This window comes from Aethalodelphis obliquidens, unplaced genomic scaffold, assembly GCF_003676395.1.
Source record: "Aethalodelphis obliquidens isolate GAN/ISIS:26980383/991018 unplaced genomic scaffold, ASM367639v1 scaffold28, whole genome shotgun sequence".
Classification (NCBI taxonomy): domain Eukaryota; kingdom Metazoa; phylum Chordata; class Mammalia; order Artiodactyla; family Delphinidae; genus Aethalodelphis; species Aethalodelphis obliquidens.
Genome location: NW_020837972.1, coordinates 3,266,139 through 3,290,388, shown reverse-complemented (window position 1 = coordinate 3,290,388; position 24,250 = coordinate 3,266,139). Strand labels below are relative to the sequence as shown.

Sequence of the window (24,250 nt, the reverse complement as noted above, 5' to 3'; positions counted from 1 at the left end):
AGTGCTGCCAGGTAACTGCCACCCTAACTCTCCCAGGGAGCGTCCACAGCACCTGCAACAGCCGCAGGCCTTCCCTCGGCGGTTTTTCTAAGGGAAATCTCAGTCCCTCTGAGATGTCACCTGCTCTGGGGCACATGTGCCGTCACTGGAGGGGAAGGAGAGTTGTCCAGGATGTCACTTGAGACTTTTCTTAGAGTAAAACCCTGGGGTGCTGGGGGCTGACATCAGAGGCTGGAGGAAACGCACGTTCCCGGGCAGGACAGACAGGCAGCCAGCTGGCTGTCCCCTGGGCTAGAAGGGCGCTAGAGACACTGTCCAGTGGATAGTTAGAAGGAGGAAAAGACTGGTGAACTTGACCCATGGCCCCTACACTCACCCCAGAAGATGAAGCCAAGAAGAAAGAGAAAACCCTTAGATGTACTCGAGGGGCCTCAAGGCCGAATGGGAGTGAAGAGGCCTGGCTCTTGCTCCACGGCCTGGCCTGGGAGGAGAAAGCAAATGGGCTACAGCAGGGAAGAAGGGCACCTCTCGGGGAGAGAGGGCCCTGACAAGGGTCCTAGTGCTGAGCAACATAAAGGCTCCGTGCAGCTTCCAGGCACAGGTTAAAATCAGTTGAGAAAGTCTTCCCTCAAAATTCTCAAAGCACAAGAGCACATCCACCCAGTGGCAGGCAGCGTGGGTGCCTTGCGTCTGGCCCAAGAGCTGTCAGAGGTTTCAGCCTCCAGCATTCTTGTTCACACACTGATTTCTGTCAGGCCTGAAAAAACCTCCTTCAGGCAGACCTGAGCTTAAGAAATGTCCGTGACTGATCCCTCACTGGAGTCCACACAGAGCCGATGCCCAGCCTCATGGGCCGCAGCGTTCCCCTGGCCAAGGGAACATGCCCACCCAGAAGCCGGCCCTAGCCCACTGCCAGGACCTGTGGAGAAGCCTTCACTGGGCCCTTCCCTCCTGAGCACAGGCAGAGCCGTGTGTGCACCTCTAAGCTATGGGGTGGCTGTTTGCCTTGGGTTTGGAAAGAGCTCGGCTGTGGCGTGGGCTGTCCCCTATCTCCCCCTGCCTCACGGGGTCTGGGCTGGGGCTGCACTGGTCTTTCTGGCACAGAACTCCAAGGAAGCTAAGAATTCTAAATTATCTGAAACTGCCTTCCAGGTTATCAAGGTGGAAGGGTGGAACAAGTTTTATGGCACTGTTTCCTGGCCTGATTTATTTATAACCTTTCAATTCTGTAGAAAATGGCATGGGGCCTCTGTGTTCTCACCAGGGCCCCACCAAGAGTAGGGCTGGGCTTGGACTCTTCCAACTGAATTTAAGGAAAGGCCAGTGTCCTTTGATTATAAAATACCAGTTCTCAGTTACTGGGACCCTATTGTGTGCCAGCTACTCACCTTTTCTCTAACCCTCACGAGAACCTTGAAAAGGTAAAGTTTTATCCCCCCTTCTACTCGAGGAAGTTGAGGCTCGGAGAGCAAGGTCACTTGCCCAAAGCCACGGGGTGGAAGCACCCGTGGTCAGGCCCTGCTCCAGGGCCCCCCTTGGCCACCCCCCACAGGGTCTGGGCGAGGATGGCTGCAGCCATCGGTGTGACACTGCACACTGTGCCCACCACACAGACATCTGGGGACAACGTCCCCTCCACCTGCTCACGCCCCCCGGTGCTGTGGGATCCCTCCAGCTTTGCCCTGCTCCTTGTGCATATCTGGCCGCCTCCCGCAAGGGCCCTGCGCCCCTTACCAGGTGCAGCAGCACTCGCAGGGCATCCCGCGCCCGCTCTGGGTGCTGGAGGATCTCGGTGAGGGCCTGGCCGATGAGCGAGGAGGGACTGTTGAGCTTCACATCGCTCCCGATGAGCAAGAACCCTGTGGGGAGCCCAGAAAGCACCTCAGAGTCGCCCTCACCCAGCCCAGCTGGTCTCTACAGCTCATTTGTGCCACAGAGAGAGAGAGAGGCGTGCCAAGGACAGCTGCTCCACGGACTGGACCGGGACGGCTAACTCACTGGGGCAGTTTGATACTCTTTTGCTGGGTGACCTGCTCAGGAAAGCTGCTGAGGTAACTGCGCAGTGAGCAAGGCAGGAGAAGGCTGTGTGGCCCCCAGGGGCCTCCCTGGCTTGGCCACCATCCCGAGAAATGATCTGCCTTGTTTTCCCTGAAATTAATCTGTGTCGGTCTGGAATGTGCCCGGGGATGGAGGGGTGGGTGTGCCTGACTCCTCGGGGCCACCAGACGAGGGGACAGGAGGAGGTATTTCCCAGTTGTAAGACGAGCAAACGGAGCCTAGGCTGGGGAGGAAGGAGCCACACGTCTGCCTGGATCCTGTCCCCCTTCCTCTTCCCCAGCACCCACTTCCATAAGCAGGGCCTGGGGGAGGTACACAGCGGAGCAGCCTCCCCCAGCAACTTCAGGGCCAACCTTCCCCAAGTAATGGAGGGGAAGGGTTTTCTGAGAATGAATGTGCCAAGCCTGTTTTTAAGGGTAACAGGGCAGCATCATTAAACACCATTTCCCACAGAACAGAGTTGACTTTTCTATCTATTGTCTGTCACTGAAACTAAACAATGACAAAAATACCACGTCCGTAAGATGGGAAGATGGGAAGATGCGGGGTGGGGTTGGGAGGCCCTGTCAAGAATAAATGGCCAAGCACAGGGGCTGGGTCCCCACAAACCCTGCAGCACATTCTGCGGGACCACATGGTGCTCAGAGCCCCTTCTGACTGCTGAGAACAGATATAAACAGACACCATGTGCTGAGAACAATCATGGAAACCACGGGCGTGATCGCCTCTGATTTCCACATCTCCTGGCAGAAGAAGTCTGGCAACATGGCCAGGCCCAAACCCGCAGGGCCTGCCTGCCCCGTGCCTCGCAGATGGAGGGCCCAGTTCTGAGCTGAGGGCTGCCAGAGAGGAGGCCTGCTGGACCAACTGAATGTTTCTCTTCAGCCACGTGAGGAAACAGCATAGATTCTGCTTTGAATTTTGAATACCTTTTTGAACAAGACCACAGCTATGAGGTGTTTGTGAAGTAAACACGTTCCACTCCTCAACAACATGGCTCACCCACCCGGCACCAGCCCTTGGCCGTGGGCAACTTCAGCGCCACGCCCAGGGTGGCCCCTGCGGGCTCCTGTTTGCTGGCCACTGGGCCCGGGACGCCACGGCCCCGCTTCAGGGTTCACCCGCCTTTGGGGAACGACACCAGCAACCTCAGCTCACGTCAACTGGATTTACTTTGAGGGGAAGAGTAAAGTGAAAGTCATTTTGTTCCCAACTTTTAAACATATAAATGAATGGTATATTTTTTTGCCATTAAAACAATAAAATGTAAATGTTTGAAAATAGTATTTTTGGTGTTCCTCTGCTTCTCAAGGTTTAAGACACTTATTGTGGCATTGGTGGGATTGTCTTCTGCTCTGGAGGTCCTGGGGAGGTGTAGGGGCCAATTCAGAGAGACCACCACAAACTGAAGGATCATGAAGTGTGTCAGCAAAGCGGCCCTGCCACAGGAGAGGCCTGGGTCTCAGCCTGTCGGGGAGGGTCTCCCGCATGGGAGGGTCCACAGCGGGTCGCAGGTCATCGCACAGAGCTGAGCGGCAGACCAGGTGTCACAGGGAACATGCTCCCTCCACCCCCAGGCCCTCATGCCCCTCACAGGGCCCTGCGGTGGGACCACCGGGCACACACGCCGCCGGCCCCTCATGCATCACAAGACGTTCAACCCACTCCTCAGACTGTCTCAAATGTGGAGAGGGAGATGCCAGCACCACCACCGTCATCCCCTTGGTACCACTGAGGACACTGAGCTTCAGGGAGGGTAAGGAACCTGTCTCAGGCCACACAGCCTGATGTGGAGCTGGACCAAACCCAAGTCCTCCAATGACCAAATCTCAGGTCTTTCTGAACACACTGACTGCTCTTTCCTACAGTCTGGGATTTCATATGAGGGCCGTAAAATGGGTCACCCAGTATACACGACATCAGGAGGGGCCTGACATGTGCTCTGATGGCAAACTCTTCTGATGCTCCCGCTCCCAAGGCCACTTTAATGCCATAGTGAGGAGAGGCTGACTTGGCTCCGCCAGCGAGGCCCCCTCCCTGAGGCTCTCCGCACTGTCTTTCCCCAGCACCCCTGCCCCGCCCCCGTCCTCACACCTCACCGCCCCTGACTGCGCCCCCAGGCCCTCTGACAGGTGCCCGAGCCCCTACCTGCCCAGTTGGAGGGGTGTGAGAAGGCCTTGCTGCTCTGCACCACCTTCATGGCCTCACCCAGGGCCGCGCTGGCCTTCAGGCCATTCAGCAGGGACGAGTACAAGGCGTGCAGGAACATCTTGGAAGCAGCCACGGGCACAGGCCACAGAGACACGAGGACACACTGTGTGCCGGCCGCCAGGAAGGCCCGCGTCAGCGCGATGACCCCGTCGGCTGTGACCTTGCTGTTGGACTCCTGGGAGGAGCCGAGAACCACTAGCTTCACAGGCAGCCGCAGGTCCAGGACGTCGGCGGCTGTGAGCAGCAGCTCCTGCAGCGGCGGGCAGTCCGAGATGCTCTCGCCGTCGCTGGTGTCATCCTGCACCCGCAGGGACTCAGGGATGGTGTAGGGGTGGCCGAAGGAGCTCTTGCTGCCAGCGGGGGTGCCTTCCACACTGGGCGTGAGGACCAAGGCCGACAGTTTCCAAGAGATGTGGGTGGCAAAGTGGACGCACTCGGCCTGGGTCAGGGCGCTCATGACCCGCTCTTTGGTGGCCACGCTGCCCACCAGCGGCTGGCAGCCCAGCAGCTCGGACACCATGTAGGCCTCCTCCTCGGCTGACGGCATCGGGCCCCACAGCCACCTGTCCATCACCGCCGATGGGAGCTTGGGGTTGCCGACTACAGCCGCCATGGACGTGGAGCTGGAGTAGGCGGGAGGGTTCTTCCGCAGGTGAGACTGGAGGGGAGGGAAGACAGCGGGCCACCCATTAGGGCTTCTCTGGGGCAGGCAGACGCCAGCTCTCCAGCAGGGCTGCACCTAGCGTGGCTCCACCCGCTCTCCTGATAACTCTGTTCACTCTACTTTTCAAGACCTTTCTGACACAGGTGCATGTCCGACTGAGAATCACACCTGCTGGTGACAAGCTCTTGAAAACAATGAGACCAGACAGATGGCAGGAAGACCCCTTGACGTTTGTCAAGCCGGAGGAGGGTGGGACAGGGCATGTAGGAGGTGAGGGTGTGCAGGGCAGGATCACCTGCCCTACATCTCCCTCCCACAGGCTCCCCTGTGAGCCCCTCAATCAGGGGGAACCCACTCCTGATGCAACAGGGGCTCTGAGGGGTGATTTTGTTTAAACTTGCAAAAAGCAAGTCGCAGGGGAGACAGGGCCAAATTAAGTCCTTTAGAGGCACTACAACTGGAAAGATGAATAACATCACTGAATTATAAAATCAGCATAAAGAAGCCCAACAAAGTTCTGATTTTCCCCTATGATGCCTTCTGATGTTTTTTGGGGAAAACATCACGTATCAAATTATTTCAAAATAATTTTTTGGTGTTTCCACCTGGTGATGCCTTAAACTGGGAAAGAGAAATGCCTCTCGGGGTGCCTGTCGGGAGACGGGACTCTTCCACTCTCTGGTTCATCTGTGCCTCCCAGGGTGCCCTGGCAGCAGGAGAGGTGAGTCGACCCTCCGTGCCGGACGGCACACAGCGGGCTCATGGATGGGATTCACAGTCAACCATGGACATGAGGAAAACTTGGAGAAAATCATTTCTTTCACCTTGAACTGATTCTGTCCCATGAGAAGTACAATTCAGCAACAAAAACAGTCATAACTAAGATCTCCAAAACTCGTGAGGCAGAAACTGACCTGGCTGGAACCATGCCAATGACCAAGGTCAACGGAGGCCAAGGCAGGTCTCGTGGGGGCCGCCCACGCCCAGGCCTGGGGCAGGAGTGTCGGGGAAGGAGGGAGCCCGGGTCTCAGGGTATCTGGGCGAGTTTAGAGAAGGGAAGAGGGCTCAGGGCTGGCTCTGAAGGCCCTCTAGGTAGGTGGGCAGCGCCAGGGGTGGCTGTGGGCTAAGCCCTGACCTGCGGCGGGCCACTGTCACCCCCTTGAGTCCACAGAGTTCATCCCACACTGATTTTTGCTGAATGAGACCCAAGTCCTGAAAGCCACTCATTTGTTTTCGGTTCTTTGTCAGCCTGTGGGGCCCCTGCCCACTTGACACTAATCCCATCTGTCTGCCCTCCATGCCTGCGGCCCCTCTGCTGGGCACACTCGGCGCCCACTCAGCGGTCAGCTTGGCGGGTGAGCGCGGCCCCCAGGGCGTGACCCACTTCCTCAGACAGGCGGCATGGCCTCCAGCCTGACTCAGTGCTGGGAGTCGCTCCCAACCCTGGTGTCACAGCGAAGCAACGCAGAGAGAAATGACACACACGGTGGCCTCCTGGGGTGGCAAAGGGTTCGGGAGGCTGTCCCCCTGCCTTCGGACGGATCTGCTCCAAAGTCACCCCACCAGCCGCAAACTAGGGAGTCCACACCTCCTCCTGCGGATGCCAGCCCAGCCAGAGGGACGGCGCCCCAAACACCCAGGCGGGCCTGACTTACCTTGGCCTGAGGACCGAGGGAGCGGATGGAAGGGACGGCGATGAGGGCGAAGCGCTCATACAGGTACTCATTGGAGGAGCTTCCCTTCAGGAGGGCGAACGGGATGAGGTAGAGCTCCCCCTCAAGAACCAGGACCAGTTGCCGGTGCCGGCCCACAGGGCCGCTGGAGTGCATCAGGCCCTGTGGGGTGAGTGGAGCGGCTGACACACCCAGTGGGGGGGACGCCTGGGGAGGACCAGGCACCCCCGCCCCCAGGGGGGCCGCTCAGGGAGTGGGGGCGATGGGCGGGGCTCCCTCCCACCTGCCTCACAGGCGCCACCCGAGGAGGAGGGTAGAGGAGCAGGGCCAGGAGGGAGACTGCTGTCACCCGTCACGAAGGGTGTCCCACAAAGACAAGGATCAGCCCGGGTCATCCAGATGTTTCTACAGATGGCAGGGGATTCATGCAAAGGGCAGCTGTCCCAGAAAGCACTGAGTCATGGTGCACCCGATGGACCAGGGCAGGAGATGCTGCGTTGGCACAGGGACCCTATGGGCAGTGTAGGAATGACCCTGTCACACAGGCAGTGAGGTCTCAACCAAAGTGGGACGTGCTGTCCATTTCAGTGGACAGGAGGCGAGAGAACTGGCGTGCAGACAGAAGCTTTGGGAACCAGGATGACATCCCCGGAGGAGAAGGGTTCCGGATTCCAGGACCTCAAGTCACCTCAGGCCTCTGTGTCCCTCCCCTGAGGACAGGATGGCCCCATGGCCCCAGGCTCTGCAGGGGCTGTCCCCACTCGCTCCCCCGGTGCTGGCAGGGAATCTGACACTGATGGGACCCCCATCACTCCTGAAAGGCCCAGGCGGGGACCTGAAGGAAGGGTGAGTGCATGCGGACCCAGAGCAGACGGACACCCCTCACGCTCCAACAGAATTGCTCATGGAGACTAAGGCCGGAGGAATCCGGATAACGCAAGTGGCAATGACTGCGAAAACCAGACTAGACATAGGCTAAGTGTGAATAAAGAGATGAAGCAGCCACAGGAGCCTGCGGGGAGAATGTGCAGGGCCCACAGACCACGGGCACCAGGTGCCAGGTGCTGGGCGGCCCTGAGCCCTGGGGTGCTGGCTCGGGGGAGGGTCACAGCCGGGTCCCCCCCCCCCCCACATCCCTCTGTTGCCCAAGCCACTGCGCTCTGGAGGAGCGAGTGTCCACGGCCGCGCTGCTGTGGGCACTGGGCTGAGGGTGCAGAGGGCATTCAGCTAACCCAAAGGGACACGCGCCTGGCGGGACATTCTGTCTGTACAAACCCCCTGTGGCTTTCTTTCTTTTTTTAAAATTCTAGATGCATCTAAAGAAAGCAGAAGTAAAAATTACTGGGCCAACTGTTTCTTTTTTTCTTTAAGAGCTACTTTCCAAGAAAAGGTAAAAGTATCGCTGTACAACCCAGGAAGGAAGAAGTAGGGTGTGCACAGTGACCACTCCAGGGGTCAACTCCTGGGCTCCGTGTCCCCACCGTGGGCCGCACCGAGGCCCCTGCCTGGCCTGGCACAGGGAGGAGGCTCTGGAAGGCCCTCTGGAGGGCAGACTGCTGGCTGCTGCAGTGCACCCAGAGGCCCTGGGGGCCGGGCCGGAGCAGCTGGGCTGATGGTACCCTGACCTCAGGGATGGGTCAGCAGCTGTGACAGTGACAACTGCTCGCTGCCCAGCCAGAGCACTGCTGCCCGGCACGTGGGCAATGGGGGGGCTCAGGCCACCTGCCATGGGCAGAACCAGACCCATCCTCGCCTGATCCGGGGTCACCAGGCATCACTGGACGGGGTGGCAGCCCTACCCCTGCAGACCTTCCCTGGACTCCACCTGCCAGGGCGCCAACCCTGATAAGTCTCTGTCAGGTGTCATTCCAGAGGTCACGGGCTTCACGGGGACACAGCACTCTCAGACAAGTCCCCAGTCACGACAGCACCTGTCACATGAAGTGAAGGTAGTTGAGGGGTGCTGGGCCAGGTAAGAGGCTGGATGCCGCTTAGAGAAAAGGTCCACAGGCAGCGTGCCTTTGAAGGGACTCTGCTAACTCCGCCCACAAGACTGTCTTGTCTGAGGCACAAGCCTTAAGAGGGTGATGTCACGTCCTGGGAAGAGCTCAGGTGTCTTCTGCGACGACTGATTTCTGATCTCTCCATCAGCCACTAGTGTCTAAGGTGGGGGACTGGGCGATGGGGAGCCACGTCAGTTCAGGACTCAGTCCCTGCTCGAGAGCTCACGATGATGCAATGTCTCAGAAAATAAAACGTGCACAAGAAACCACTACTGAGTGAGACCACGGAAGTGTAAAACGCCAGCCCCAGAGGGTGGGACACGATGCTGGGCCCGCCCCCCCCCCCCCCAGCTGCTGCTCTTCCCCTTGTCCAGCAGAGGGGAAGGAGGTGGGTGGTGGCAGACGGGCTGCGTGGCAGACGGGCATCTCTGGTTAAAGGCAGCGGGAACACTGACCGAACGTGTTGGAACAGGGGCCCTGAAAGCGGTCCTCTGCATCCTGCCTCCAGGACACACGAGCGTCACCCTGGCACGGAAGGATCAGCCATAATCCAACGTGAACTTAAACACAGAGAGCAGTCATGTCTCTATGCAAGCTACACCTCATCTGTTAGACGGAGAAGGAGAGAGAATTCAAGGAAGCGCTATTCTGCGCCTCCGTCTGCCAGTCTGGGAAGGGCTCGCTGGCTTCTGAAGCCCTGGGTTTGAAGGACAAAAGGGCTCCGCATCGCCCCCACACCCGCCACGAGTACAGTCCAACAAATGCCAGCAAGGACCCCGACTCTCTGACCCCTACAGTTTCCAGAAAGGTGTCTTCTGAAATAGAAAACACCGGGCCAAGTGCCCTAAAATCTGTTTATTCCCCCAGGAAGCGTGACCCTGCCTCTCGCAGCAAACACGGCTGGAGGGCTCGCGGCGCCAGGCCGGCCGGGCTGGAGGGGAGGCGGGCAGTGAGAGGACGAAAACGGGCGAAGCCCAGGCTTTGCAGAGGAGAGAGGGCTCCTCTCCACAGGGGGCTCCAGGCGGCTGTTATCAGCTCCCACCTCAGCTCCCAACGCCCTGTCCTCACCTTCTCTTCACACGCTGCTTCCTGCAGCCGGTTCTCCCGAGCGAGCGACACGTGCTGCCCTGAGGCGTGTGTGCGTGTGCGCGCGTGCGTGCGTGTGCGTGTGCATGCGTACTAAACGCAGCCCCGCCGTGGCCCTGCCATCTGTGGCTCCTGGCCTCCTCCCAGCCGCACTCGGGGGTGGCCCGGCTGACCAGGGAACAGCCCGCTCCCGGGGAGTGGGTGGAGGGGGAACCACAGCTCATCAGTGTCCGTCCTTCCTGGGTTTCGCTCCCTCAGCCCAGGAGAACCACACAGTCTCCTGTATCTCACAGTTACCCCTTCACCACAGGGAACAGTCTTGATACTGATCTCCCCTAGTTAACCTACCTGTGCTTTCTAGCTCCGGACCAGACCCAGACCCTCTGCTGAGCGGGGTTTGGAAGGTTGGAAAGCCTTGCCCAGTGACCAGGAAGGGAAGGCACATTCCAGGAGAGGCCTTCGCCACGGGGTCTGGGCCCGTGTGCTGGGTCGGGAGCTCTGGGGGACCCGGAACTGCTGGATGATGGGGTGTGTGGTTAGGGGAGAGGTGGAGGGGGTTCTGAGAACATCGACAAGACTCTCACCTCCCTGCCCCTCAGTTCCCGAACCCACGGGACAGCACTGACGCCGCGACCTCACAGGCAGCGTGTGGGGCTCTAGGCGGGCCCTCAGCACATACACGTCAAACGTGAATTCTCAACTGCCTCCAGGTGCTTTAAGTAAGAGGAACACAGGTCCTATTATTCATCCTATTCTTTCCTGCTGGGTCTCGATCATTTTTCTAGTACAACTCATTCCCTTTCCCTCCTGTGTTTGTAAACATGGCCAAAACACGTAAATGGCCTCTTTGGAGCAACCAGCTCCACATGGAACCCAGGGACTCAGGGATACCGCCATCACCACGGTCCTCCTCACCTGCACGTCTCCACCACCATCATCCACAGCTCTTCACTGAGTATCCACCACACCTGACACCTGTGAAACCCACCGCCGAGCAGTTACCCGGACATCCAATTTCCAAGTCGGCAGTTCCCCCAGGCAACCCCCACGGGTCCCAAGTGTTTGCCTGGGTGGTGAACTCTGATTCGATCACCATTTTGGTTAATGGGATCTCCCGTATACACTCATGGTGACCTGGGGGGTGCTGAACCGTTTGGAAAGCACCAATATCAAACATGATGTTGCATGTGTCCCAACTTTGGCTTAAGCACTACGTGCTCTGTGCACAGCACCAGGGTCCAGAGGAGCAGCCTGCAGCCCCCATATGCGGGGAGTTCCGTCTTCACGGAAGGACAGGAGGCCTCTCAGAGCCTTGCAGCATCACAGGCCAGAGAATGAACAGCCCTGGTCACCACGGGGGAGGGCAAGAAAACTCCTGGGTCCATGAACTTTCCAGCAGTTTAGATCTGGGATGAAATGGACTTCACTATGTACAACAAGGATTCCAGAAGCAAAGAGCTGACTGCTGGGAATCTGGATACCCCAGAACCCTGTACAGGGCTTAGGATTTTTTTCCTGACTTATATTTTTGATTGAGTGAATTGATCAAACAGAACTTTTTAAGGTAGAGAAACCTTTTATGTGACGCTTCTGAGAAATATTGGTGTCATGGATGGTTGTATCAGTCTCAGTAAATATCAAAGCTGTTCAGAAAAAAACCCTGAAACCATGACTAAAAGCTACCAGGATTGTAGACACTGTATTCCAACCAGAAACGCAGAGTCCAAATTCGACCCACTCAACTGTCCTCTCTGAACAACAAAAAACAAACCACTGGTTTGCCTGGAGATTCTGAGAAGGGGCAAACCAGAGGAATCTGGCTACAGGAGATGCATGACCAGTGGCCAACCAGAGCCAGAGGGGCCTGCCGGCCACCCAGCATCCAGTCTCAAAGAGGCCTCTCTGTAGCCGAAATGGTGAAAACGAGCCCACACGCCCTCAGTGGAAGGCGTGCCTTGGCTCCCCCAGAACCTACTGGGGTCAGGTTGAGACGGGGGCAGCTGAACATCAGCTCGAATCGACCCAAGGGGCCCTGACCCAGGTGAGAACACCGCTTGCCTGGCAGGAGCTCGCTGATTGGTCTGGCGCTCTCACCACTGCTTCAGCAGTCCAGACAGCTTGTGAGTCGTTGCCTCCGTTTTTCCTTCTCCTAATCAGCTGTGGTGACACTTGTGGTCCTTGGGTGACGTCTGTCCTATCCATGTGAATGTTACCACAAAGTCCCAAACAGAAATCAGACAGCCTGGAGGTGCCCATCTCGCGGGCCTTGTCCCCCCTCCACACTCTGGCGTCAAGGTCGGACTGCTGTGTGACGAGCCTCCGAAGATGACCTCCAAAGCCTCCAGTCTACTTACAAACCAGGCACCTGACCAGTCGGTCTCATCTACCGGGTAAGGATAAGCTAGGTTATCACACCGCTTTACAAGAGTCCCTTTCCCCCAGAGCAGACATCACAGTCACGACCCTGCCAAAGCCAAGCTCTCCTCCTGGTCAAGCCCCTGGCAGAGCCAGAGCCCTACCTCGAGTTTTCAGAGGAGAGGTCCTGGGCCATCCTGGAGATCTGGTGTCTAGGAAGGCAGTTCACCAACCTAACCGATGTGAACGGCAAGTTTTAAGTCAGTTTCTGGGGTCCTGAACCAAATAACTCCGCTTAGCCTGGAGGCTTCTTTAGTCAAGAGCAGAGGTGGACGAGGGGGCCTGTTCCTTCTGACCAGAGTCGTTCACTCCTCCTACCTGTCCTATCATCTTGGCTTTGACGACTGTAAACTTAGCAAACAGGGAGTTTAAATAAATGGAAACAATTATAAGGATGACAGAGACTATAACTAGAACAAGCCCAGGGACTTGTTAAATCACATTTAAGAGTGATTTGACCAAATCCTAGGGAATCTTAGACTCTACACCTGGGTCCTGAATGCTAGCAGCTTCTGGCTTTGGATGAAGCCCCGTCTGCACACTGAGGGGTAATTCGGGGCCTGCGCTTCACGTGGAGCAGCCCTGGGGGTGCGTGGTTCTGCGTGTCCCTGTGGCGAGTCCAGGCTTGGGCACGAGTTACTCCCCTTCACTCCACGGTGACGAAGAACGAATGCCACAGACACAAACCAGGTCCCGGTCCCTCTCACACTAACACGTGCCACTTTGGTGACACTTTCTCCTTTGGGTCTGAGACAGGATTTGACTTAATGTTTGATGATGGCTCATGGCAGATGGAACGGGGCCTCCTCAGTGATAACTGGACATGCTCACCCGTCCTGACAGCAAAGGACAGCGTGCTTCAAGGAAAGAGCCAAGGCAGTGTTTCCCTTCAGCTAAATTAAATCAAGTCCTGGTGCAAGCCTGCGGTAAAATATTATTCTGTTCCACTTTTCATACCGTCTGACCTAGTCCCTTAGCAACAGGACTGAGGCTAAACAAAGGCAGTTGTTCAAATAATTATACGTCCCATGTGAAGAGGCTAATCGTTTTAGTCTTGAAGTGTCATTAATTCATAATCTTGGACTTTTGGTTTTGATTTGTATTTTCACTGAAAATGTGAAGAAGGCCTGGCTCTGTCTGGCAGCTGACAGCGGCGGGAGTGGCGGACGGTGCCGTGTCGCCCTCTAGTGGCCTCCGGAGCAGGGCGGGAAGCAGCAGTGGTAGTCCTCCGCCAGGCAGTGCGCTGAGCGGGAGCACAGTCCATGAGCATCATACCCGGCAAACCGCCCCCGCCCCCAGTCTCCTCTGTGCCCGGTGTGCGCCCGGCTGTGCCTGGCACGTGTCAATAAACACGTGAATGGGGAAGGAACTCCTGATTAGATCCCAGCTCTTCGGTGAAGTGGTTTTACTGAACCGCAGTGAGTCCCATCAGTCAGCCAAGGGAAAGTTCTTGCCCTGATCATTTACTTTAACGACCTCTGAAAGGTTTTACTCCACACCTCTGGTGAGGCAGCCTAACTCCTTCACTGTGTTCAAACTCCTCAGTCACAAAAGGACTAAACATCAGGAACTAAATGCTTTCAAACTAAATGCCTCACTTCAAGACGAGACGCACCCCTGAGGGTCACACCCGTTCACACATGCAGTTCCCAAGCACAGAGGGGCTGCCACAGCCTCAGGACACCGGCACGCACGTCGGGGGGCCGGGGTTTCCTTCCTTAGTCAACTGTATAAAGACATGACTTCGATCACATTTCTAACTCGTTTGGGGCTCGAGTCCATAAATCTTCCCCCTCCCGGCACCCCTGGAGGAGCACAGATGTCCAGACACAAGCAATCACTAATCCCACTGGCATGTTTATGTTCTTTAAGTCATAGGGGAAAGTCCTCAGAGAGAAAAACTGTCTAAGAAACACAGGGCAGAGTTTATGAACTCATGGGACCCCTTCAAGGATGACTCGTGGCTGTAGCAGCCTCTCTCCTGGGTGGAAACGCTGCAATGGAGGGAGGGAGGGGTTGCCTCTCTCCGCCCCCAGCCTCTTCCAGCTGCTCTCCACCCCGAGGATTTCTGTCTTTGATACAAGGGAAGAGCCCCTTCCCTGGCCAACAGGGGCGGGTGTCAACCAGCGAAACAAACAACACTCAGGTGTGGGTCCCCTGCAGGCACTTCGCTGGACTTGGGATCTACCCAGAAGTAAGCCGGAACCAGCACCAGGCTGGTTGACAGGGTCGGGGGCTCACAGACTCAAAGCGCCTCCAGGGCAGGCCCAGCCCCTTCCTTCTGCTTGATAACCTCTTGGAAAGCTCCCAGCTGCCACAAAAGAGCGGCCACAGAAAACCCATTAGCTGACTTCTGCCTTGGGTCTTCTGTTTTGTATCCAGACTAGACCCAAAAAACAAATGCAGCTTTGGACCACGTACCATCTATAAATTTTACTGAGTGCCAACATGCACCAGGCCCCGTAACAGCTGCTAAGGACACAGAGATGGCTCTGCTCGGTGGCATCGTCCTCAATTTCTAATGAGGACACAGGTACTCAAGGAGGGGTACCAGCTTGGCCAAGGTCACCTAGCCAGGAAAAGGCAGTGCTAGACATGAGTCCAGGCTTCCAGCTCCTAGAGGCTCTATGCTCCCCTCCACCCCCGTGTCCCTGAGCGAGGGAAGTCCAGAGGGCACCACCAGGCAGTGCAGCCTCCTGAAAAATATTAGGCAAGTTGACACACATCCTGGGAAGGCCAGGCCAGGAGATGCACTGGCGTTTCCTGAGGGTGAAGGGATCACTGTCAAGGTGAGGACACCTTGAGGATGCACCTCACCCCTGTCAGTCAGCTAAAGTGGAAGAGAGCTGCTGATGGGCCACTCCAACACCTGTGAGACGAATCTCCCACCTGGCTGTGGGGAGCTGCTAGGAGGGACACACAGGCTGGCTCCCTGAGGGCCCATCAATCCCCACCCTTCCCAGCTGAGAGCTGGGCCCCCCAGGAGCACAGCCTCCACTTGCTGCAGGGGCCTGTTATGAACTGGATGCTTGTGTCCCCCCCCCCAAATTTATATGTTCATGCCCTAGGCCCCCAGTGTGATGGTATTTGGAGGTAGGACCTTGGGGAGATAATTCAGTTTAGATGAGGTTGTGAGGGCAGGACCTCCATGATGGGATTAGTGTCCTTAGAAGAAGAGGAAGAGACCTGAGTGTGCTCACTCTCCCTGTCTCTCTGTCTCTGTCTTTCTCTCTATCACGTGAGGACACGTGCGAAAGTAGCTGTTTTCAAGCCAGGAAGAGGTCTCCCACCAAGAATCTGGGATTTCCAGCCTCCAGAACTGTGAGAAATAAATGTCGGTTGTTTAAGCCCCAGTCGGCAGCATTTTGTTACAGCAGCCAGAGCTAACTAATACCCAGTCGCATACAAAAGCATCTGATGGGCTCACCATTCAGATTCACAAGATCCCTGAGCCCTTTGGCAGCCCTCCCCCAACACCCTCCCGCCAGTTACAGAGCCACGTCTGGATTGAAAAGTGATGTGCAAAGACTAGGGCCACAGAAACCTGTCAGTAGCCGCGCTCAACCTTCTCGAGAAATCACAAGTGCAAGGGTGTCTCTGCCACTGGACCCTGTGGTGGAGTGAGTCCTGACAAGGGCAGAGGCCAAGGGTCTGTTCTCAACAGGAAGCGGCCCTGGGCTTGAAGCTGCTCAGGCGAGACCCTCAGATGAGCAGTGGGTGGGGGAGCGCCGACTGCTGAGGAGATGGGGGAGATGCGTGCAGCCCTGCGCCACCAGGCCTCCCCAAGTCTGACGAGCAAGGTGGGAAGAAGCAGCATCGCATTTGCACCTGAGGTCACAGAGGCCAAACTGACCGGCCGGCCAGTAAGGAGCCGGGCTGGGACCTGAACCCGGATCTGCCTGCCCACTTGGAGCTCAGGGCCCATCCACTAACCAGCAGCCAACCCAGAACACACGTCCACTTGGGCTTCTGGACGCTGACCGAGAAGTTGGACAGAGAAGCCCCAGGTCTGGAAAACCTCTTCTGTCTCAGGAGCCTGTTTTTTGTCTGGGGGGTGTGAGGGTGCTGAGCGGGAAGTGATGTGTCCTGACGCCAAGGAGCCCTGGGCCGGGCACTTACCCCTTCCATGGGTGCCACGAGCAGGTCGTACAGAGCGCGGAGCGGCGGCCTGGCGAACGAGCTCTGCCTCCTGGGAAGAGAGGAGGTCCCGTCCTTGACGGGCGACGTGGCGTTGCCGACCAGGCTGGTCATGCTCTGGCAGCTCCTGGGGAGAGAAGGACAGGGGTGACGTCGGGCACAGGCTCCGTTCCTGTTCCTGGAGAAGGGAGCTGGGAGGCCACCCAGCAGGACGCGCGGGCCTCCCTCCCTCTGGCCTCGCCCCCTCCCCCTCAGGTACTGTTCACAGCACAGTGAGCACTGACAGACACCACAGGGCGGACCAGCTGCACACAGCAGCTTACGTAGCTGTGGAGTTTTTCTGCATAATCAAATGTCCTGAAGTGCTCTTCAAAGGATTTAATTACATCCTTGCATGGAGCGACTGGGCAGGCAGACATGAGGACCATGAGAATCGGGGCAGCCACCAAACTGCTCGGAAGACGGTGCCCCAAGACCAACTAACGTCCAGGGCGTTGGTCTTGTTGGGGCCAACGAGGATCCTGTTGGCCCCAGCCTGGGCTCAGGTCAGCCTCCGGCCCCCACCGGAGCCCCAGCACAGCCCGAGACCCCGCATGGGGGGGGTGGTCAGCTCAGGAGCAGCTGCAGGGTTTTGCTTTCCTTTTTAATTTATGTTCCAAAGTTTCCAAGCAAAAGTTTATTAGTACAGGTGGTATTTTCAACCCCAAGGACCCCAAGTTTCACACTCCCAACACAGGCCAACAACATCCACTGAGTCACTGATGCATTGAGAAAATGTTTCCTGAGCGCTGGCTACCTGCCAGGCACTGACGCAGGCCCTGGGGACCAACAGAGGACAAATGGCACAGGTGAGCAGAAGAGATGGCAGGCTGGGAAACAAACCCATCTCCACTGCAAGGACCAGGCTGCCCCCACGAGTCTTTCTGAACCAGCCCTTCGGCGTGGCTAGCGTGGCCTCAGCACAGCCTCTGGTGACGGTCTCCACGTGACTATGGGATAGTCAGTGGTCTCTCAAGCTTGATCTAGACACTGTGCACAGTTCTGGAGTTTCTGCTATGCACTCAAGGATCTTAAGGCAGAGACCAGGTCTCACACCAGACACATGGCCAAGTAAGGACTCTGGGCAGTGGCAGCTCTGTGGTTGTTACCTAAGGAAAAGCAGAACGCGGCTTTCCCTCCTGGGCCAGGCCAGGATCCATGACCATCTAGAGAAATGATCTGAAAGATGCGTTTGCGTTTTTGAGGCATGGCTTCTGTCCCTGGCCTTCCCCCGCCCTTTGCGGTGTTCTCAGCAATGTCCCACTTCTAAATCCTAGGGTCGTGCCAAGCCAGACTGTGAGCACCCTCAGCCCCTGCCCTGCTCCTGCAAGAGAAGAAAGAGGAGGGGGCTCGGAGGGCCTGCGAGCCCGCTCATGGCCGCTCCTACATCACCCTCACTCAGAAAGCGTGTAATTACAAGCGACTGGGGCTGCGGCATGTCTTTGCCATCAGAGCCAGTGAAGCACAGATAACCCTGCAGTGACACTCAGAGGCTCACTTAATTCCCTGGAATACACGGCAAAGAGCATTGCTTCCCTGAAGGAGAGAGCACCAAACGGCCCTCCAGAGATGTGCTGGAGTGACGCGCAGTGTCTGTCATGGCACCGCGTGCTCCTACACACGGCCTGTGTGTGCTTGCAGCCTGGGGAGCCCGGGCTGCCACCAGAACAGCACGGGGGGGCGTGGCAGGACTGCAGCACCCTGCCCCACACACCCCTCACTTCACTCCTCAGACATGTGTCTCCTGGACTGTGGGCTTGTTACCCCACTTGAGGCACCTGAGTCTGATTAATCTGGCCACAGACATCCAGGGAGTGCCATGTTCCCAGACAACGGTGTGGCCACAAGTCCTAACAGTGACCGATGGGGCGCTCCACAAACCCCAAGGCCCTAAACGAAATAGCTCCTACTGGAGACAGAGACCCAGCTCCACATCCCGAGCTCCCCTGGTACAAGCAGACCAGCATGACCAAGCTGCACAGGGAAGGCAGGAGGGGGTGGGGAGCTGTGCGATGGACAGACCTGTGGGCACGGGTCCCAGCCTGGGGCAAGTCTCTCGCCCTCTGGGCCTCACTTTTTGCATCTGCAAAAGGGAAAATGCTGCAGAGAGTGTCAGACAGGGGAGGATGGCTGCAAAGCATCCAGAACTTGAAAGGTGTTGGGAGTCTCAGCTGATGGGACGATGAGTGAGAAGCCCTGGGCAGGAGGGTGGGAGTGGGCTGGGGTGCCTTTTTATTGAACCCACAAAGTGCCAGAGGCATCTAAAGGGGCCCAACAATGCTAACCCACTCCACACGCATCACTACCCCGCACGGGGGTCCACAGAGGGGCTGACCCATGGGTCCCGGCACTGGGCTGTATGTAGGGAAGGGAAGAGCGCCAGCAGAGGTCCGGGGCATAAGACCCTGACTAGCTGCTGGTCAGGCAGAGCCGAGGGAGGGCTTTCTGGGAGAGGACCATTTGCTGTGGGCACAGGGGACGATCTGGAGTTAGACTGCCTGTGGACAAGGAGGGGGAAGGCTGTTCCAAGCCCAGGGAACAGCGCAGAGGGAGGCACCAGTGTTGGGAACGGAGCACTGGGGTGCTTGGGGCAGAGTGTTGGGGGCAAATGTATGGAGGGTGGGGCTGCGGGCTGGAGAGCTGGAGAGGTGAGGCGGCAGGGCGGCTGGCCCACCCCCTTCAGCACCAGGCCTGCCTGAACAGGAAGCTCCTCCCCCAGGCCGATTCCTTGCAGGGCTCATCAGAGGAAGGCCTCCTGCTGGTCTCCACGGCTGGGACCAGGCTGGGACTCAGTGCCCTCACCCCCGGCCAGTTCAGGTGGGAAGCCAGTCAATGTCCTTGGTCAGGGCCGGTCGCTGCACGTGTTGCTTGGTGGAAGTTTCCAGGGACACTCTCTCTGGGCATCTGTACGCTTCCGGGGGCTGGGGGGTGGGCTGGGTCTCAGGCTAGGACCCACCAGGGTCACAGTAGCGAGCAGTGGTTTCCTCACCTCCACAGAGCTGCCTTGGACAGACTGCAATCAACAAGCTCCCTGTGTGCGTTGCTTCTGCTTTTGCTACAACATTCACAGTGACCTACAGCGGCTCTCATAGGGGTGCGCCTGCCCGGAGATCTGCACAAAGGTGTGCCATACTTCAGAGGAGCCGAGCGGTTAAGCTCCTTCCCTGAGCCGGGGGGACGTTCCCGGACAACACAGCTGCCGCCGTATGACTCTGCCAAGGCATGTCACTTCTGTGCTCCCCACTTTTCCTTGCTTGTAAAACGAAAGGGGTACACTAAATGCCTTGCAGGTCTCTTCTAGTTTTAAAAAATTAAAAATCTACTCACTCAAAAAAAAAAAAAAATCTACTCACTCTAGGAAGCCATCAAAACTGCGGTGGCTCTTTTAACTGCTCTGCTGGCCACAGACCTAGAGCCCTCCCTGAGCTTGCCCGTGTCGGCGGCAGGGCGTGAGCACAGCCCTCCGGCGCTGCGATCTGTCTGGAAAGTCGGCGTCGCCAATGCACGTCCCCGTGGTCGGGATTCAGAGTCACAGCCAAGCGGCCACGGCCCCCTGGGCTCTGAACCCCGGGCCCGAGTGGTTGACAGGTGTGAGCGGATGTGTGGGATGGTCCGCTCCCTGCTGTCCTCCTTCCTGGCATTGTCGCCACGGCCCAATGCCTCCATCACACTGCGGAAGCACGGCCACGGGGTGGGGCCTCAGCGATGGCACTGCTCTGACTTCTGCGGACCCTTTCAGCCTGGCTGACTTCTCTCTGCCTGGGCAATCTGGACGCAGATGAGAGGATGGTGCTTTGACAGGGTGGAAACGTTTCCCTGTGGCAAGAGGGTGAGCCGCAGGAGGGGCTGCGCCCCTACTCAGGCTCCTGCCAAGCCTGCCACACCCACATATCGCTCTCAGGACCCTAGGAGGTGGGGAGGTTCCTCTTCTACAGATCAGAGAGGCCAAGAGCCTGGACGAGGGCCAGGGCAGGGTCAAGCCTCCCACCTGCCGGGGAGGGAGGGGTTTTATTGTGTCCTCCCAGCATTCAGGACACACTGAGCAACCTGCACTTGCCTCCGATCCCTGCCCTCCCTGCTGCTGGGTCCACAAAGGTGACGTTGACAGCGGGCGGCCTCTCCCAGATTTCGTGGGAGCAGGAAGGAGGGCCGGGCTCCCGGGACTCCCAGCTGCTCCGCCACGCGGCTCCAGCAGGGGCCGCTGGCTCGCTTTCCTTGAGGCCTCCATTTATTGCCAGGGATCCCATCGGGTTAATTGACAGTCCAGCTCTCAGCAGAGAGGATTTTCTCACACCACATCGTGGTCTTTACCAGCTCATTCCTCAGATGATGTTTATTAATCTACTTCTGGAGAAATATTCGTTTTCTCTGCGGCTCGGCCATCTGTGTGGTAATGGGAAACGGAGGGACTAAGCACGCATCCAGGGAGACCGGAGGCAGGCAGGCAAGGGGGGAGCCGCCTGGTGTCTGCACCAGCAGGACGCAGAGCTACGAGGTGATATGTGGAGCGCTCCCGGGCAGGGCAGAGGCATCGGGGTAGTTTATGTCTCCGGAATGATGACAAAAGCCAGGTGGTCTGGGTAGCACTTTCGGCTCATGAATCTCCCTGCAGGGATGAAGAGATCTATTCCCCAGGCAGGGGGATTTATAACTGCCTGGGCCTGCAGAAGACCCCGTGCGCTGGGACTCGCTCGGGCTCACACGCTGATGCGCCCCACGCCGAGGTCCCTGTCTGGGGCAGGCGTGTGCCTACCGGGCGTCCGGGGAGGCCGTGGGACACCTGGGGGATGTGCGCTTGGAAGTCTCAGCCCGAACTGCCGCACTCAGCACAAGCTGGTTGCCCTGTCTGCTGAGGAGGGGAGTGAGGTCACGTGCAGAGTCAGTGTATGGCGGGGGGACCCACCCCAACACACACAATGGTTTCTCAGCTTTCACAGTCAAAGATGGAGAGCGAGGAGAGCAGCGGACATGGGGGAGCAGGGGCTCAGCCCCCCCTCAGGTGAGACTAAGGGAGGGGCCCCACCCAGGCTGAAGACCCCAGGGATGGTGGCAGCCAGCCTGGCCCAGAGATCCCGCCCGTCCCGCCTGTCTCTCGGCACAGAGGGAGGAGCCCAAACCTAAGCTTGGTGCATCCCAGAGATTCGCAAGGACTTCCCAGGGCTCCGCACACACTTCCACCCAGAGGCAGGACTGCGAACAGGCCTCCCTTGTCTGAGGAGGGGCAGCGACCAGGCAGAATACAGGGGAGCAGAGAGGAAAGGGGCGTTTCATGAAAGCATGACAGGCGAGCTGACCGAGGAGCCCACTTTGCTCTTCCAGGTGCTGCGAAGCGGGGATGCCTGCCTCGCAGGTTTCCCTCCTGTGCCTTGGAGGGTCTTCTCCTTTCCCACCTTTCCCATGTCCTCCCCTCTGTGCTCAGTTCCCTGCCAGGCACTGGGGTCCTTCCCATCTGACAGGGCTGCAGAGTGAGCTGAGCCAGGAGCACTCACCGGGGCACGTCTGGCATCTTTAGGGCAACTGGAGGGAGAGGACAGGAGAGAACCATGGGACAGGGGGCCTCTTCTGGGGTGGGCCAGGCCAGGCTGACCCGTGGCCATCACTGGAATCCTCCCACCAGGCAGGTCTCACCCACACCCCCCACACCTCCACTGTCACAGCTCAGTAAACAGAGACTCTAGGTTAAGCATCTCACCTAAGACCCAGGTCATGCGCAGGGCCCTGCTGGCAATGCAGTCAGGCAGCAGGGGGCTGGGGAGTCCAAGGCCCAGTGCTGCCACAGCCTCAGGCCCTGAACCCTCGTCTGGAGTGCCCCGTCACCCAAGATGGCAGACGCTGCACTGAGCGCTTTACTCCAGGCCGTCTGTGCGCGGGGCGCACAGGTCAGGCTGCGCAGGGCCAGGAGAAAGAGGAGGCCTCCCGCCACAGCGCTGAGCTCGTTCTAAGTGCGGCCGCTTTGCCCAGGCACCTGGCTCCTCACCTTCTCTGAGGCCTTTATCACATGTTTTCACTTTCCAGTGGCCAGTTCAGGAGGCTTCCTCTCTGTGCTCACAGCAGCAGGGTCCTGGGCCTGGGGGGGATCCTGCCTCCACACCTCGAGAGCCCCCCACCTTTCTCAGGGGGGCCTCCTGCCTCACAGCCAAGGAGCTGGGAGCGGCCCTGGCAGACAGAGCCGAGCTCCTGTTCCATGGGCACCTGCTGCCTGTGAAACCATTGGGTTCCTTCCTCCCCACCCCCAGCCCTGACCTGGATGCTTCAAAATCCCCTCCGGGGCTCTGAACTGCATCTTCTGAGGGCACAGGGGCTGGCCGGCCTGAGATTTGAACAAGTACCTGGGTTTTAAGGTACCAGTGGAAAGATTAATTGGCAAGTCCATTATATTCAAGCAGCCAGAGATGCCTCGATTCAATTAAAAAAAAAGGACTCTGATAGCATTCAGTGACTCTCTGCCATGAACATCCTAACATGAAAGGTTGTCTCCTCGGGGAGATGAAGGCTGTTAAGTACTGCATTTTAAGTACTTATTCAATAAGCTGTCGGTGCTTTCTGCTTGCTCACCTACCTAATCACCAAGCACCTGGTTCGCTGCTCTGGTCCCTCCTCGGGAGGTGGGCTCAGGCAGAGACCCCTGCTCTTCCAGTGACGCCAACTCCTCTCAAGCCCAGGGACGAATCTGGGCTGCACGAGGCTTCTCTTCTCTTGCTCTTGGGCTCTCCTGGGAATGGTGGTCAAGGGCTGTGACACACGTACCACCAAGGGGCCTGGGACTGCCCTCCTGCAGAAACCACAGCCGCTGCCCACTCTGCTCTCTGCTGCAATGTGCATGAGGCTCCATGGCCAAGCCTGGGGATGGTTGCCTTGGAAAAGCCTGATGCCCAGGCCAGCCTTGCACAGGCTTTGCCTGCTGACCCCATTCAGGGCCCAAGCTGGGCAGTCATGGGGGGAGGGGCTTATTATGTGCTCAGGGATGGAGAGAAGAGGACCCTGTGTGTGGTGGCCTGCCCAGCTGATGCTAACACAGAAACCCCCTTTCCAAAGGGCCTTGCACCCATGGGTGATTTGTGGGTCCAAGCATGTCCCCCCTGTGGAGTCTCACTCACTCGTTTATCAAGAACCCCAGGGCTGTATTAGTCAGTGTCGTCCAAAGACAGAACGCACCGCCTCGGGAGGTGGTGAGCTCCCTCTCACTGGAGGAGTTCAAGCAAAGGCTGAGTGATCACCTGGCAGGAGCATTAGATGGGTGGGGATCTGGGAGCTAGAGCACTGTCTTGGGACGTGGCCAGACACAGATCCTAATGCTAGCTCTGTCGCTGAGCCCATGTGACTCGCCCATTGGGAAGGCATGCCTCTGTGCCACACTAGGCGTGGGCACCCAGACCACACCATGGCGGCCCCTCTCTTTGGTCCCACAGGATGGTGGTGCCTCCTTCTCTTCCTGTAGGACCCCCAGTCTTGGTCACTGACTCTCTTGGAGGACTCCGACCAGGCCAAGGAGGCTCACTTGCCGATTCGCCCACCTGGTCTTCTTTCGGGGGTGTGTGTGGCTGGGGTGCTAGCTGGAAGCTGCAAAGCTGAGGGAGGGCTCTGGCCCCCTCTCTAGAATGGGGAGCCCTGACACTTCGTTGCCCTCCGCTTTGGCTGTAGCCACTGATGTCTGGGCAACAGGAAAGCCCCTGTCTGCACTATATCACACATACTGCCATAAAGTGAAAAAGTAAAGACCTAGCACGCATGTTGCACCAGTGGTAGCAACAGAAGTCAGAACATTTCTCTGGGATTCTGGTCCTAATTGATCCTGGCTGGGCGCACCTGCAATGCCAAGGCACAGCCCTAGGACCCAGAATCCAGGTGCAGTTGAAAGCCTGTCCTGCTCCTCTTCCTCTTTTCTGCAGCAAATGTGATCTGCTGACTGCCCCCAGGTTCAGACACACACACACACACACACACGCACGCACGCACACACACAC

The 24,250-nt window shown here is 57.8% G+C and overlaps 1 protein-coding gene across 2 annotated transcripts in view; it reads right to left on the bottom strand.

Moving 5' to 3' along the window:
• TTC28 (tetratricopeptide repeat domain 28) overlaps positions 1-24,250 on the bottom strand; it is a 603,177-nt gene that overhangs the window by 11,065 nt on the left and 567,862 nt on the right. For both annotated transcript variants that reach the window (XM_027124409.1, XM_027124410.1), the window contains 4 exons: positions 16,230-16,374; positions 6,589-6,768; positions 4,207-4,927; positions 1,735-1,859 (listed from right to left, as the gene is read on the bottom strand). In XM_027124409.1, the coding sequence (XP_026980210.1) occupies positions 1,735-1,859; positions 4,207-4,927; positions 6,589-6,768; positions 16,230-16,374 (1,171 nt within the window). The remainder of the gene's footprint in view (positions 1-1,734; positions 1,860-4,206; positions 4,928-6,588; positions 6,769-16,229; positions 16,375-24,250) is intronic.